Consider the following 14969-nt stretch of genomic DNA (forward strand, 5'->3'; position numbering starts at 1 on the left):
ACTTACTGAATTCACAATGCTGGGTTCAGATGAGTAATCTCACAGTAATGATGATGCTCCAGTCAGTTTTTTGCTCACCTGGGTTAGTGCTGGTAGGTTTTGTATTCTCAACTGCTTTGTTCTCAGCCACACACTTGTGATTTTGTTTAGGTGATGGTTTTACAAACGCTGTAAGAAATTACAGCATCTTTCTTAATGACATGGACTAAGAGAGTTAAAGAACTGAATATGGTTGAGTCATGATTCCCAAAGATTCAGCAGAGGGAGATTTGTTTGCAGCAAGGGTGATTAATGACCTAATGTCTGGAAGCTCCTTTTAAAAAGTATTTAGAAATTCTGATGGAAATTTTTATATTTCAGATTTGTTTTCCCATAGTTTCATATAGAGAGAAAACATTGCTGTCAGTGTTAATTCTGAACCTTAATTGGACTTTTAAGGACAGAAATTAAGTTATAACAGCACACTAGGAATGATTCTGAGGTGATTTATGGATGAGGAAAGAATTCTAGATTTGCTTGATGTTAATATCAAACCTGGTTTTTTTGTGCTTGTTATATTCCTGGCAGAGTGTTTTTGCAATGCACTACTAAGTTTTGTGTAATCCGCATAGAGCTGTAAAGAGATTGTTGGTACTGTTTTGACTACTGTTACGTGTTGATGATTTAGAGTGGATTGCTTATCAGCTGCTGGACCTTTGGATACTTCCACGAGGTTTGTATACTTAAAAAGAAGAATCAAATGGGATCAGTGGGAGAGCATTATCACACTGAGTCTGGATTTAATTCTCAGAGACCTTCCTTATATGTCTGAAGAGTCTTTTAGGAGTCGTTATTTACAATGAAAATAGTAAGTCAGTAATCAGTATATTCACAGCACTTGAAGCAGCTGAAAATATTAGTTACCGAGTGAAATCCTTGGAATGATGAGGTACAATCTTTAAGAAAGTTTCTTTAGTCTTTTATGCTGGTGAAGCAGAGGTAAGTTGGCATACTTGCTTTCTCACTCAGCTGTGTAGTAGTCTGTTGTAAACAAGGCTCACTTGGCTGTCAGCATTTCCTGAAGGGGACGAGGGTGCTTTTTAAACTCTACACCTCAAACAAGTGGAGCTACGTGGGGCTTGAACTGTCATTTATTTTTTATTACTGTCCAGATGACTTTTTTTTTTGATTGAATAGAAGAATAGGCAAATGAAGATATTCTTTTTGCAAGGAGAGGTGTTTGTTTAACTTGAAAGCTGAGCCTTCTTCACCTCTAGTAAATCTTGTATGTATTTGTATCAGTTTCATTCTTAGGTTTACCTGTCTTCTGTGGACAGAGAGGCCATTTGAAAGCTATTTGAAAACTTGTATTTCAAAACCCAGAGGAAACTCTGTTTAAGACATTGGTTTTTTTTCTGTTTCATACTTCCAGATTCTGTCATCTGTGCTAGAACTGCACTGTTTTTGAATGGGAGTAATTTGGAGTCATCAATTTAACTAGTAATTAAAGCTGTTCTTCCAGCTATATGTTTGTAGGTGCTGTGTCGGAGAAAAGGAAATATGATATAATCTTCACCAGAGTCTGTAACAGAATGTGTAAAAATAGCAATTGCAGTATGTCAGTAGAGAAACATTGCTGTTTGTGCTCTCTCTCCATTGCTGTGTATTACATGATGTACTGTTTGCAGACCTTGGTGTATTGTGAAGAAGACATTTTGGGGAAGTTTTAGTACATGAGATGGTACAAAGTGTGCGTCAGGTACAAAGTATGCCTACAAAGTCTGTGCCGTAATATAAGTACAGAGGTAATTGCATGTTTACAGCATGTATGGCACAGATGTCATTTGAATCTCCAGATATAGTTTTCTTGAGCTTTTGCCAAAAGATCTCATGGCATTTTACCCTTAAAAAAGAGCTCAGTGGAGAACCCTTCTGTCTGTAGAGGATACAGGAGAAAATCTAATAGTACTCGTTGGCAAATGCAACAGTGTAAGTCCAGAAATTAGAATACTTGTCATGAAACTCTAACCTGGCCTACTATAGTGACTTCTAAGAGCCTTGTGTTTACAAAGAAAGAAATTTTTTGCTTCCCTGACTGTACTAACTTTGTGTTGGATGAGATATAAGCCTTTCCTTCTTTTTTTGTTGACCTACTGCTTTAAAACCAGTTATTTGTAATGCATTCTCCCTTCTTAGTTCTGATCGTAGCATTTTCAAAATTCTATGAGATACAAGAAAAATTTGACTTAACTAAACAGTATAGAATTTTAGCCTTTTAGATGATCTTGGAACTTGGGGGCAAGAGTGTCGTGGGAGTTGTCTTGAAGATGTTGCCTGTGGAAGGTGCTTGTGAGAAAAAGGAAGTGAGGGAAGCAGTTTATAGAAATAGAAGTATGCTCTGTGAGCAGTAGGTATTCTGTTCTTTATTTTGATTGCCTTGTAAAAAGTGCAGAAGATAGAAAAACTTATAGGGAAAGGTATTCACAAAAAGATTTTTCTAGGATTACCATGAAAAGAGATTTAAAAAAAAACTGATAGTGTTTGGTAAATGAAATAAATGTGTTTTCAGTAGTAAATACTTGACTTCAGTGATACTTCTTAGCTATCCTGACTGTATAAATACAGCATATGTATTGTTCAGTCTAAAGCTTCCCATTTAGAAGTTGTATAGTGGTAAGCAGTATATAGTTTATAGCAGTATATAGTTTATAGCAGTAGGGATCCATAATATGTGCAAAAATAATAATTTTTGTAACACTTTCAAGTAATGCAAGCAAATATTGCTCCAGTACCCACTGATAAATTAAAGGAAGAACTACTCACAGAGGCAAAACAAAGCAAAATGCATTACAAATACAATAGCGTCCTCATAAGTATTAGCTACTTACAGGACAAAATGAAGCGGTGCTGTCAACGATGTGCAAGGCCTTAGAAAAGTGAGTAGTAACGGGAATCTGAACTACTTTATACAAACCATGTGTTGGATGCAGAAGGTAGCCTTTTAAATAATCTCAGCCTGAGATAGGGGCTTCATCAGTAAGGTAACCTCACAGTTTCTGTAACCTGTTTTTAATGTACATTTTTTGTATTTCAGAGATCCAGCTTACTTTGATGAAAATTGGCTGAACAGAATCAAAACAGAAGTAGGAGATAATTGGAGGCTAAAGGTATTCATTTTACTTTGCTTATCTGTGAATCTGTATTGCAGTTTCTAATAAAATATTCTATCTAAATATTAGCATATTTCTAGATAGACCTCGCTTTATATTACAACATTTTGAATTTTAGGCCATTTTTATTACACTTATTTGTTTTTATGTTGTTATAGTCCACTTTGAGTTTGTAAATAGGTTTCAGTAATTTAAAAGGAAAATAATAAAATAAATTTTTTGCATCAATTATCTCTTTTTTTTTTTTCCAAATGGTGAATGAGAGATTTTTTAAATGCGAAGTATGAAAGTAGCGTTAAGAAAAAAGATCTCTGGGAAGCAGCTGCATAAAAATAGCAGAATAATAAGCAATTTATTTAGATAAAAATGGCAAAATGTTGTTTCCTTTTACCTTGTCAGCTTGGCATAAATACTGAGCTTTAAGAGAGAGAGTTGTGTTTTTTGTGTGTTGTTTGTACTCAGCATGTTTTATAACCATGGTCTCTTTGCCGGGTCATTTGTATCACTTTGCATTGTAGTACTTTTTCTACAAGCCTTAAGGCAATAGGATTACAGTGGTAAGGCTGAAGAGCATTTTAGTTTATAAAACCTGGAGAACATAGTTTCCCATGCAGACGTTAGTATATTTTCTGACCAGTTTTGTTCAGAGAACAAAATGTGTACATTTCTGAATTGCCGTTTTCAGTTTGACTGCTTGGGGAAACACAATACAGTTTGTGTTAGTTCATATTTCTTATAGAATCACTTTGTTCCAGCCACCAAAAGCCCTTCTGAGCACCTTGGAAAGGGCTACAGCTGTGAAATACTCTAGTGTTTATAAGCTTATCAACATCACTGGCTGAATGGAAGGGACACACAGATGAGTGCCACCAAAGACAAAGACAGAGCATTCTGCTGCTGTATATACTTTGACTTGGCCAGCAGACCTGTCAGCATGGTCTCTACTGCCTGGCCAACTATGTGCAAGTCTGGATTGCTTTAGAATGGTTTGTCTGGCAGGGCTGCCAGCAAAAGTATAGGTATATTTATAAGGATGTGTTGACTGGCTGGTGAATAAAAGATGTGATCCCTAAAAGAGCTTTGTTAGTATCGATGCTTGTAGAGCAGTTAATCTAAATGTATTTTCAAAGCAGCATATGGAGTTGCAAATGGACAGCTGGATACTAGATTTTACTTTTCTCTAAAATGTACCTGTGACTTTTTTCTGAGGAATACTGAAGTCTTGGCTGTTAAATTTGGAGAAAAACAAATTGAGAAATGCATGTGTAATAGCCTTTCATGTGACTGAAAGTGGAGCAGTGGCTTCTGTAACTCTTACGTGGAGCTAGAGGAATAATTGTTTTTGTGTCCCACCAGTTTGAAAGATACTAGGGCTTAGCAGGTGTGAATGAAAAAAAAATAAGGCTGAGCTATCTAGTAACTTCCTTCTGTGACTGAGGTTGGAGAAACATCAGTCAAATTTCAGTTTCTTCCTGTTGTAATTCTGGGGTTTTTGTTCATAAATCCACGGAAATAAGAACTAAAGAGTTGTTTTTGTTTTGTTTGTTTGAGAGAAGTATACTCCAGCTTTTTGTTTGCCAACTGTTCTTTTGTGAGTGAACATTATCAATAATCTAGTTGTTCCAATGTCTATCAGTCAATCTGTCGTTTATAGTCTGGCTTGTAGCAAGATTTTCAATCTGTGCACTTTGTTTGTCACTGTATTTAAAATGTAGACAACACACTTCTGCATGTCTCAGTGATATATTTTAAGAAACACTGTGAGAAATGATAATGGGGTTATCTCACTTCCTCACAAGTCATGATAAGGAGCTGAATTGCGTTCTTATTGATGACTATTATTTCTCTTTGCCTCTCATATGATAAAGTGTAATAGTCACCACTTGTACAAGCTTTCAGTAATACAAACCACATAGAGGAGCCAGTCTAGTAGGGTAAATATATTAAAAAACAAATCAAAATTTAATGTTTAGGTAGTTCCACTTTGTGAAACAGTGATTAGTAGAGCCTGATAGAGGTTAGTGTAGCCCTGATACAGATCTCCTAACCACTGTTGAAAGAGGTACTCAGAAAATCATGCAATTATTAACTCTGATATGGCTCAGCTTTCACTTTTTTTTTCATTCATCAGTGCGCTTTCTGATAACTGCAAGAATGCCATCTTATTAAAAATATTTTTGTGTAGCTGTACCAGTTTAAAACAAATGTATAGATTAACAAGGATGTTGTTATATTTTTGGTTTCAAGGCAGGTTGTCTGATATGAGAGATTGAGCAATGCACAGGATAGAAAAAGAGGGAATGTTAGGGGCCTTTAAAAGTAGGAAACATTTACCAAACATTCTGTGCATCACAGCTGAGCAAATCTTTGTGTACTGTATATAGTAGAGAAAAATGTTGTTACTTCTTTGGGGTAATTTCTGGTGATTAGCATACATCAGTGTACATAAGCAGTTTATATTTTCCCTTGGGCAACAAAACCCACTACTTCTCACTGATGCTTTAACTGCAGTTTTGTATTGTGTGTAAAAAAAAAAAAAGCAAAGACATATCTCTTTCCTTATGTACAACTGAACGCTTTAATATAGTCATAGTTTAAGCTGTATACATGCTAGTATTTCATGCTGAAGAAGTAGACATTTTGAAGATAAAATGGCCTTTACTGAGAATGAAAAACAGCATAGAAAATAATTCTGTTGCCAGAATTTTGCAGTTCAACGTCAAGTCATATGGAAATAGCAGTAACAGAACAGAAATGTAAACAGTTAATGATCTGATGCACACATGTCAATTTTGGCAATCACAGAATAAGTTCTTGACTATTGGAGAGACTGGATTCAACTGACACTTTGACACTGAATGGAAGGGCAGAGGGTTGTATCTTGCTTGGGAAAGGAAGGATGCACATTGTTCAGCTTGATTTCTGACTTTTTCTTCTGGACTTTTCACAAGCTGTGTTTGTTCCGTTACTGAATAGCATTTTCAAACAATAGGAGCCACTAGACTTTCTGCAGCTAGTACAGTTTGAATGCCTGATGTTTGATACAGTATCACAAAGTGGAAAAATCAGTGAAATTAATGGACAGACCATTTAGTGCTGTAATCTAAGTAAACAAACCTGATTTTTTGAGGATTAATTTTGTAATATGGTTACATTTTCTCTGAATTCTTCTACAGTACAAACTTGATTTGACTGGTGGAGTAATGGAACCTAGTGTGCAGTGTACAGTATCATCTTTCTGCTACTTCCTTTTTTTTTGCAGAAGAAGGGAACATTTAACTTATAAGCAACCTTTTATAAGTTCTTTTTTCAGATAAGGGTGGAAGCCTGTAATGTGAATGTTGTTGTACAACCAAGAAGCAGAGATTACAAGTGTATTGAAAGACAGTGTTTGTTTCTGTCAAATATGTAATATACTCAATACTAATTCTCCAAATAAAATTTAAGTATAGGAATGCTCTCTGTATTCAAATCCACATTTTTTTTCCCTTTGCCATTTAACTCAAGGATGTATCTGTATCTGTTCTTTTTGGTATTTCTTTTTACAGAAGATAGGTTGGAGAGGCATAACCGCTGGTGTTATGTTCTCTCTGCACGATCGAGTTATAATCAGTGCAGAGACAGGCTTCTGTAGAACATAGCTTAGAGTAGAAACATAATGTATGTGGGGGGATTGATGCATGCACATTTTCCCTGCACTCCTGACACTCTCTCTCCCACTTTTAACTGCAGCTGTGAAGAATATGTACTTTAATGAGATATCTGAAGCTAATGGATTAAGAATTCTGTCACCACTTGCAAGTGTGCTCTTGGAGAGGTTATAAGGTTCTTAATTATAACCTGTGTGAAGAGAAATAGGTCTGTGCATAATTACCCAGAAATGCTGTTCAGCATTTCAGAACAGGGGGTTCCCATTCAGGCAGTTCAGGACTTGAAATGTGCAAGGATGAGTCAATTTTCACAGTGTTTCAGCAAACACTGGGTTTCAGTCATATGTATGATATAAGGATAAATGCCAAATTGGGGACTAGTTGTCATCATGTTAGAAAACAAGAGGTTAAATAACCCATACACCCTTTTTGGCAGCGGTCACAAGCTTAAGGGTGTTTCTGCTGTCCAATTCATCAGATTTACCTTTGTTGCTCAAATATATATGTAAAGAGAGAAATCTAGACAGACTACCCTTACAGACTCTTGGTTTGGAACCAATAAATAAATTGTAATTAGGTAAAACTAGAGATTTCATGTGACGAGTGCCAAAAAAATAGGAGGAAAAAACCCTCAAGCATTAACTCATAGGTTGTTGCCAGATCATTTGGTTAGTGCCTTCACTAACCCAGAGCACATAATCTCTGCTTTCATTCTAGTCGGTTTATCACATTAGTGCTGTGTGGCAAGGGTTGATCTCGTACTGAAGAGTGTTATACTAACTATGTATTACTGCAGCCAGAGTGGCTGTAAACAGAGTAATGTACCTAAAGTGGGCCTACAAGAAAGCTGGAGAGAGACTTTTTACAAGGGCTTGTACTGACAGGACAAGACGTAATGGCTTTAAAGTAGAAGACAGTAGGTTTAGATTAGTTATAAGGAAGACATTCTTCACTATGAGGGTGGTGAGACACTGAAACAAGTTACCCAGAGAAGTTGTGGGTGCGCCACCCCTGAAAGTGTTCATGGCAGGTTGGATGCGCCTGTGAGCAACCTGTAATACTGGGAGGTGTCCCTGCCTGTGTCCGGGGAAGGAAGGTGTAACTGGATGACCTTTGAAGTCCTTTCCAATGGAAACCATTCTATGATTCTATAATTTAACAGAAGAAACATCTGCACAGCCATACTGTGGATATTAGTGAAATTTAAGTGTTCAAAGAATGGATAACAACATGCAGGTTGCCTTTGTGGATACGTTAGTTCAAAATGGATATCTCCTCCTTGGTAATATGGGATTGGGGGAATAAAACAGGGAATGACAGATGAAAAAGATTGAAAATTAGTAGAGATTCATGTAGAAATAATTAATAATCCATCTATTGTGAGTTGCAACAGCATTGTAAGCAGAATAGACCATATTAGTCTTTTTTTTCCCCCTGTAAGTTTCACGTCTTTCCAACAGAGGTATAGATACAGGGAACCAATACGAAAGGGGTTGGGAGGGTACTGTATGTGCTTTGTATGCAAAAGGACAAAGTCAAATGGTTGATGAAGGCAAGTAAGTATCCTGTGTGATCATAGGCTGGTCTCCAAAGGATGATACAGCACTTTATGGTCATGATCGATACCAGAAATTCTGTCTGTTGGCTTCTATCACTGCATGATTTAATGTACTTTGTTAACTAGTTAGAGCTAGGTTTTTCCCATGTACTTAAGGAAAAAAAAAAAAAATCTGAACAACCGCTACCTGCTGTGATTTAGAATTTTGGTGTATTTAGTTTGCCTTTAACACTTTAATGTGGTGGTGTTCATTTTCATACATCTTTGTTTGAAGTCTTCCTTTAAGAACTTGAGCTATGACCTGGCAAATGTTACTGGAGCTACTGAGTTGAATCTCAGAAAAGGAAACATTTTAGTTTCCCATGATGATTCCCTGCCAGTGGCAGTAGAGCCATCTAAGTGTATACACTGCAGTCAAGTTTAAAAAAAAAAAAGTGAGAGCCCTCTGAGTAACCCTGGAGATCATTGTTAAGTTGAAGCCAGTCTGTAAAGGAGCAGCTTTAGCCTTGTGCGTCATCTGATTGTGTGCAAGATACAGGTGACTCTTGAAAGCAAGTTATCCTAGTACTGCTAATTGACAGTGTAGTAAAATAGGATCTCAAAGACAAGGTTGTGGTTTTTTTGTTTGTTTGCTGTTTTCTTTCCCCAACAATGCTGCCCTCTATGTTAGTTTTGATTAGGTTTTGATCAATATTGGTTTTGTTCCAACATCCCGACTCTAAGCTCTGTGGAAGTTTTATGAAAGAAGACAAATCTTGGTGTTTAAGGGATTTGAATTGAAACAATGCTTGCAAGGAAAGAGGCAAAGTAGTATTTTGTAGGTAGGTGCTTTCAATTTTGTTTCTCATGTTTTGGGATTATGTTCAAGTTCAAGGTTCCTCACAATGTTCCCATCGGTAAACTGGACTTAAATTCTACAGCATGACCTTTGCGTTTCTGTGGCACTTTCTGCATCAGACTCAGGTAAATTACAAACTGGATAATTTTAATGAATCAGTTTTGAAAATTACATTCCAATCAGTGCAGTATTCTTTGTGTTGATTTGACATCAAAATCAAATTATTTATATTTCTCTAAATTTTAAAATATGTTGCAGACTTTGCTTGTGATTACGCACAGCCTGTCAGAGGTGGTGGTGGCTGCTTTTCAGTAGACAGCTATAAGATAGTTGTGGTTCTTACAGAAACATGATGTATAATATTACAGAAATAGTATGTGTTTGGGATTAGAAGGTGTAAACCTGAAAGTAAACTGTTGTGCTGTTATGGCAGGGACAACAAATGTTGTTATATACTTGCTATCATGCGTCATCTCCAGTTCTCATTCTAGGTTGTAAGAATATTTGATGTGTCTCTTTTCAAGTCCAAATGGATTTCTATTTCTTGTATGACCTAAAGTTCAGTGATTATGAAAGCAATCAAGACGTTCTTGTACCTTAATAAGTGGTCAGCTTTTGCCACTTGTTTCCAAAGGGAAGTGGATTAATAGGAATAAGGCAATCAGATTATTATCACTTTGGTTGTCATGGCTAAATCTTTTAATGTTCATAGCCTGTTTCTTTATTGAGTTTGTCTCTAGAAAAGAACCTGCATTTTTGCTTTCATCACCTCATTTTCTCTGATGACTGTGTTGAAGTGTTGAGTTTGTCCCTGGATTTGAATGATTTATCTAACAGTTTTCTGTAGTGTTTCCTCAGATCTTCTGGAAGATAGATACTTCTGTCAGTTGACAGAATCTTCTAGCTGGATATTTTTGGAATTAATTTAATCAAGAATATAGAAGTTATTTGGAGCTTTAAAGACAGCTGGAATTAGAGAGTTTTCACTCTCCCTTCAATACAGTTCTACAGTTTGCTGCTTTGGATACTGTTGTCAGCAGTAGCACTTTGTGACTACTAATTCAGTCTGTGCAGTACACATTTATAGGCGTCATAAAATGAGCTAGGTTGGAGAAGACCCTTAAAAGATCATAGAGTCCAACTGTTAACACTGCCAAGTCCACCACTAAACCGTGTCCCTAAGTGCCGCATCTACCCATCTTTTAAGTACGTCCACGGATGGTGACTCCATCACTTTCCAACACCGGATAACCCTTTCAGTGAAGAATTTTTTCCTTATAGCAAATGTAAACCACCCCTGGCACAACTTGAGGCTATTTCCTCTTGTTCTATCACTTGTTACTTGGGAGAAAAGACCAACACCCACCTTGCCACAACCTCCTTTCAGGTGATTGTAGACAGCAATAAGGTCTTGTCAGCTGTGTCTCCTCCAGACTAAACAACGCCAGTTCCCTCAGCTGCTTCTCTATCTCAGGTGACAGTGCAGTGCTCCTATCTAAATTCCTTGCTTAGATACTTGGACATTACTTAGTGGCTATCTCCAGCAGTTAATTTCAGCAAAGTTTACTCTTTTTTTTTTTTTTTCTTAAATATCACCAATGAGATCAATTGGGCATTTTTATAATATTTAAATGCACTCTATCTAAGAGACTTGATGTAATGCATTTTTGCAGGAGAGAAAGCAGCAGTCTGTACTAGAGAAATGTGGCATAGATTCTGTACAGCAGGACACACTTAAATGATATCATTGGTTATGATATCAAGTAAACAGAAGTTACCTTTGTGTGACAGTGAAGGCATCACTGAGAAATGGGAATTTGGCCTTCATAGACAGACATTCAGTTGTAAAGAACTGGCATTGAGAGAAGAGAGAGGATGAATAAAAATGAAAGAATGACAGGAATAATTAATGGAAAAGTTAATAAATTAAGCTTACATACGTTGGGGAAAAAAGGAAGATACTAAACAGTAGCTAGTTTTGGTTTGGAAGAAGAGGTTTATATATGCCAAAGTGCATGGCTAGGATACTTTAAGAGAAGAGAGGATGAAAAGAATGTTTCAACTTCTGGATACAAAAATAATCCTAAGAGAAACAAGTACCCCTTTAAAAGCTGATCTAAAGCCTATCTAAGACAATGTGATGACTTTTTTAAAATGAATTCTGCCCATTAATAAAGATTCGTGATCAAGTCTGGAAGTCTCATCGTAAGGGACGATTGCATAACTTCCATGATTCTAAAATAATCTGCTGAAACAAAGTCTCATTGTACAAACAGATGTAATTGTATGATTCTTTTGTGTGATTCTTCTGTGATTGCCTACTTTATGATAATTTCTCTGTAATTTGTTCCCTGCATTTATTGTATTTCCTTCTTCTTTCCAAATAGGTCAGCAACCTGAAGAAAATATTAAAAGGAATATTGGACTACAACCATGAGGTAAGCACCATCCCGTTTTAGTTACATGTTTTAGTTAACCTGTTTAGTGTAAATTATATTCTGCTGATTGAGTTGTGATCTTTTTATGCAAAGTATTTGTCATACAGAGTGTTTCATGGCCTAGTTTTAGGTGTTAACCTTCTCACCTGCTTTATCAAATACTCAGAGCTTCCAGAGTGGTCTGGTGTGCAGATTCTGTCATACAAACAATAGATGTCTTTGCTGGATAGGTTCTGATGATGGACTTTTAACAGTACTTGTGTTTGATTTTGTTTTTCTCCTCTGCTCCATCTAAAGACTGCCTCCTTTTTTTTTTTTTTTTTCTCTCTCTTGAGAAAAGAGCATTTTTAGCTTCTCCCTGAATTAAAATTTTCAATTAAATATTTTAATCCTGAGATATTGGAGTCTGCCCTTGGTGGTCTGTGTTAGGCTATTGAACAAACTCAGAAATTAATTCCTCTAGAGGAGATACAAACCAGTATTATTTTTGGTGGTGAATTTCCAGCTGAAGTAGGCTTTTAGTTTCAGTGATGTTTTGAAGCAAATGGATCTGCATAGTGTACAGCACAAAATCTGCAGTTTGCATGTTCTTGCTCATCTCAAAATATTAGCTTCTCATAAATACTTTGGAGAGGAAGATATTTATTAATAAACATAAGTCTTTAAATTAACAGATTTTCCGAAAGAAAAAGCTAGACTTGTATGCTCATATTCAGTAAACTATTGGGTATCCATGTTGAAATAAATTTTGAAAACTGATAATTAAGCAAGCTGGCCATAACTACAGTTCTAGAAAGAAACAAATAAGGTTTTTAAAAGAAAGTTAATAATACTCTGACAAAGTGATGCCAGCTTCTTTTCAGGTAGCTGATGTATATGTTGATTAAATTTCTGTTGTGAAAACTTTACTAATAAGCAAATTTTGCGCTCTTTCAAACTGATTAAATTCCACAAACATTTTGCATTTTTGTAAGTTTGACTGGATTTTAGTTTGGTTTCTTTTTCTCCTCTGCTGGGACATTGCTTGTGGTGATAATGGAGATGATCTATATTGCTATCTTGCTGCAGACCTCCACTGCTCTTGAGTCAAAACTTGCTTTTTTTTATAGGTGTCTTTTATATTTAGTTTTTTAAAAAGAGGGAAAATCCTTTTTCTCCTCTCAAGATATTGACTGCAGAGTCTATCCTTTCATTTTCAAGGTTTTTTTCTCTTCTTGAATTTAAATTTTATTTTATTTCAAAATCCTGCTGATATACCTCTTCTCTTCAGCTTTCTTCAGCAGAAATTATGTTATCAGTAACCATTAAACAGTCGTAGCATTGTTAACTTAAATCTGGCATTGCATTTGAAAGAAAGTCAAGATCTACGGTTCAATATATATATACATATATCAGATTTGTATAATTCAAAGACTGTTGTGTTTTACTATATTATTGCAGTCTATATACTATGGTAATGTTTTCCATTGTAGTCTATGTATTCACAAAATTTTCACTAGAATGACCTAAAGGAAGTCTTTTTCAGCAAGAATGAATCTGGGTCCATTAAAGTGTGCAGAGATTTTTGGTGGTGTTGGGAAAGCTGTTGGAAAAAAAAATAATGCTGCAATGCAAAAACCACCATACAAAACAAGAATAAACTTGACTGCAACAATTCTAGAAAGCCAAACCCTGGAAAGCTTTTCAATGGCTTGATTTCCATGTATTCTTTATATACAGCTGTTAAATGTTTGGGTTTTTTTTTTTAATGAATGCTTTTACCTGATTTTCTGTTTTTCTTGGATATTAGCACAAAAGAGGGCATCCAGCAAACAAATTACTGATTCCCTCTTTAGTCATTGTTTCTTTATTGCACTCTGCTTAAGAAGTGACAGTTTCTTTCTATCTGCAATTAATGTGTCAGAGATGTCTTTAATTCCAAATTTCATATTCATATTTTCAGCCCCCTGAAAGCTCTTTATGAACAATTCAGCAGAATTGTTTAATTCCTTCTACTGACAATCATTAATGTTAATCCTTCTTAATTATAAATCAGATTACATTAATTATAAGTCATGTGGGGGTTTTTTTGTTTGTTTTGTTTTTTTCTTTCTGCATGTGGGCTGTTTAATTATGTATTGTACTACTACTTCAAATTGTATTCCATGAAACTAGCTTTCTTAGCTCTAAGGCTTGCTAAATATCCTTAAATTTTCTAGAATCACACAGAATCACAGAATCACAAGGTTGGAAAGGGCCCATTGGATCATCGAGTCCAACCATTCCTAACACTCCCTAAACCATGTCCCTAAGCACTTCATCCACCCGTTCCTTAAACACCTCCAGGGAAGGCGACTCGACCACCTCCCTGGGCAGCCTGTTCCAGTGCCCAATGACTCTTACTGTGAAGAATTTTTTTCTGATATCCAACCTGAACCTCCCCTGACGGAGCTTGACGCCATTTCCTCTTGTCCTGTCCCCTGTCACTTGGGAGAAGAGCCCAGCTCCCTCCTCTCCACAACCTCCTTTCAGGTAGTTGTAGAGAGTAATAAGGTCTCCCCTCAGCCTCCTCTTCTCCAGGCTAAACAACCCCAGCTCTCTCAGCCGCTCCTCGTAAGACTTGTTCTCCAGCCCCCTCACCAGCTTTGTTGCTCTTCTCTGGACATGCTCCAGAGCCTCAACATCCTTCTTGTGGTGAGGGGTCCAGAACTGAACACAGTATTCAAGGTGCGGTCTCACCAGTGCTGAGTACAGAGGGAGAATAACCTCCCTGGACCTGCTGGTGACCCCATTTCTGATACAAGCCAAGATGCCTTTAGCCTTCTTGGCCACCTGGGCACACTGCTGGCTCATGTTCAGTCGGCTGTCAACCAGCACCCCCAGGTCCTTCTCTTCCGTGCAGCTCTCCAGCCATTCTTCCCCCAGTCTGTAGCGCTGCATAGGGTTGTTGTGCCCCAAGTGCAGGACCCGGCATTTGGCCTTGTTAAACCTCATGCCATTGGTCTCGGCCCAGCAGTCCAGCCTGTTCAGATCCCTTTGCAGAGCCTCCCTACCCTCCAGCAGATCGACACTTCCTCAGGCCATGGGATTAAGTTTTTTACTCTCTTATATTTGTCATCTGTCTGAGTGAAATATTTCAGTTTCTGTTTTCTAATGATAAGAAATGTGACATTTGTATATAATATTTTTATGCTACATAAGGTGGGTTTAGGTGTTAGATTCTTTTAAATGAAATGCTTTTTAAAGAAATAATTATCCATGTGCTGTTGATCACCATGGAAGCCTGCCTTTATTGCCTTTCTTACCTGAAGAAACAAATACTGCTAAGTTTGGAAGTAATAGTTTGTTTTAAAGGTG

General features: G+C 36.8%; 1 protein-coding gene across 6 annotated transcripts in view; it reads left to right on the plus strand.

The window, feature by feature from the left end:
- The window catches only part of HOOK3 (hook microtubule tethering protein 3), a 94612-nt gene that overhangs the window by 20753 nt on the left and 58890 nt on the right, over window positions 1-14969 (plus strand). For 5 of the 6 annotated variants that reach the window (XM_054054891.1, XM_054054894.1, XM_054054893.1 and 2 more), the window contains exons 3-4: window positions 3074-3146; window positions 11583-11633. In XM_054054891.1, coding sequence (XP_053910866.1) covers window positions 3074-3146; window positions 11583-11633 — 124 coding nt within the window. Of the gene's footprint in view, window positions 1-3073; window positions 3147-9226; window positions 9321-11582; window positions 11634-14969 lie in introns of those variants that run through there. The other variant, XM_054054896.1, reaches the window with a different exon arrangement.

This window comes from Cuculus canorus, chromosome Z (assembly GCF_017976375.1).
Source record: "Cuculus canorus isolate bCucCan1 chromosome Z, bCucCan1.pri, whole genome shotgun sequence".
Lineage (NCBI taxonomy): Eukaryota > Metazoa > Chordata > Aves > Cuculiformes > Cuculidae > Cuculus > Cuculus canorus.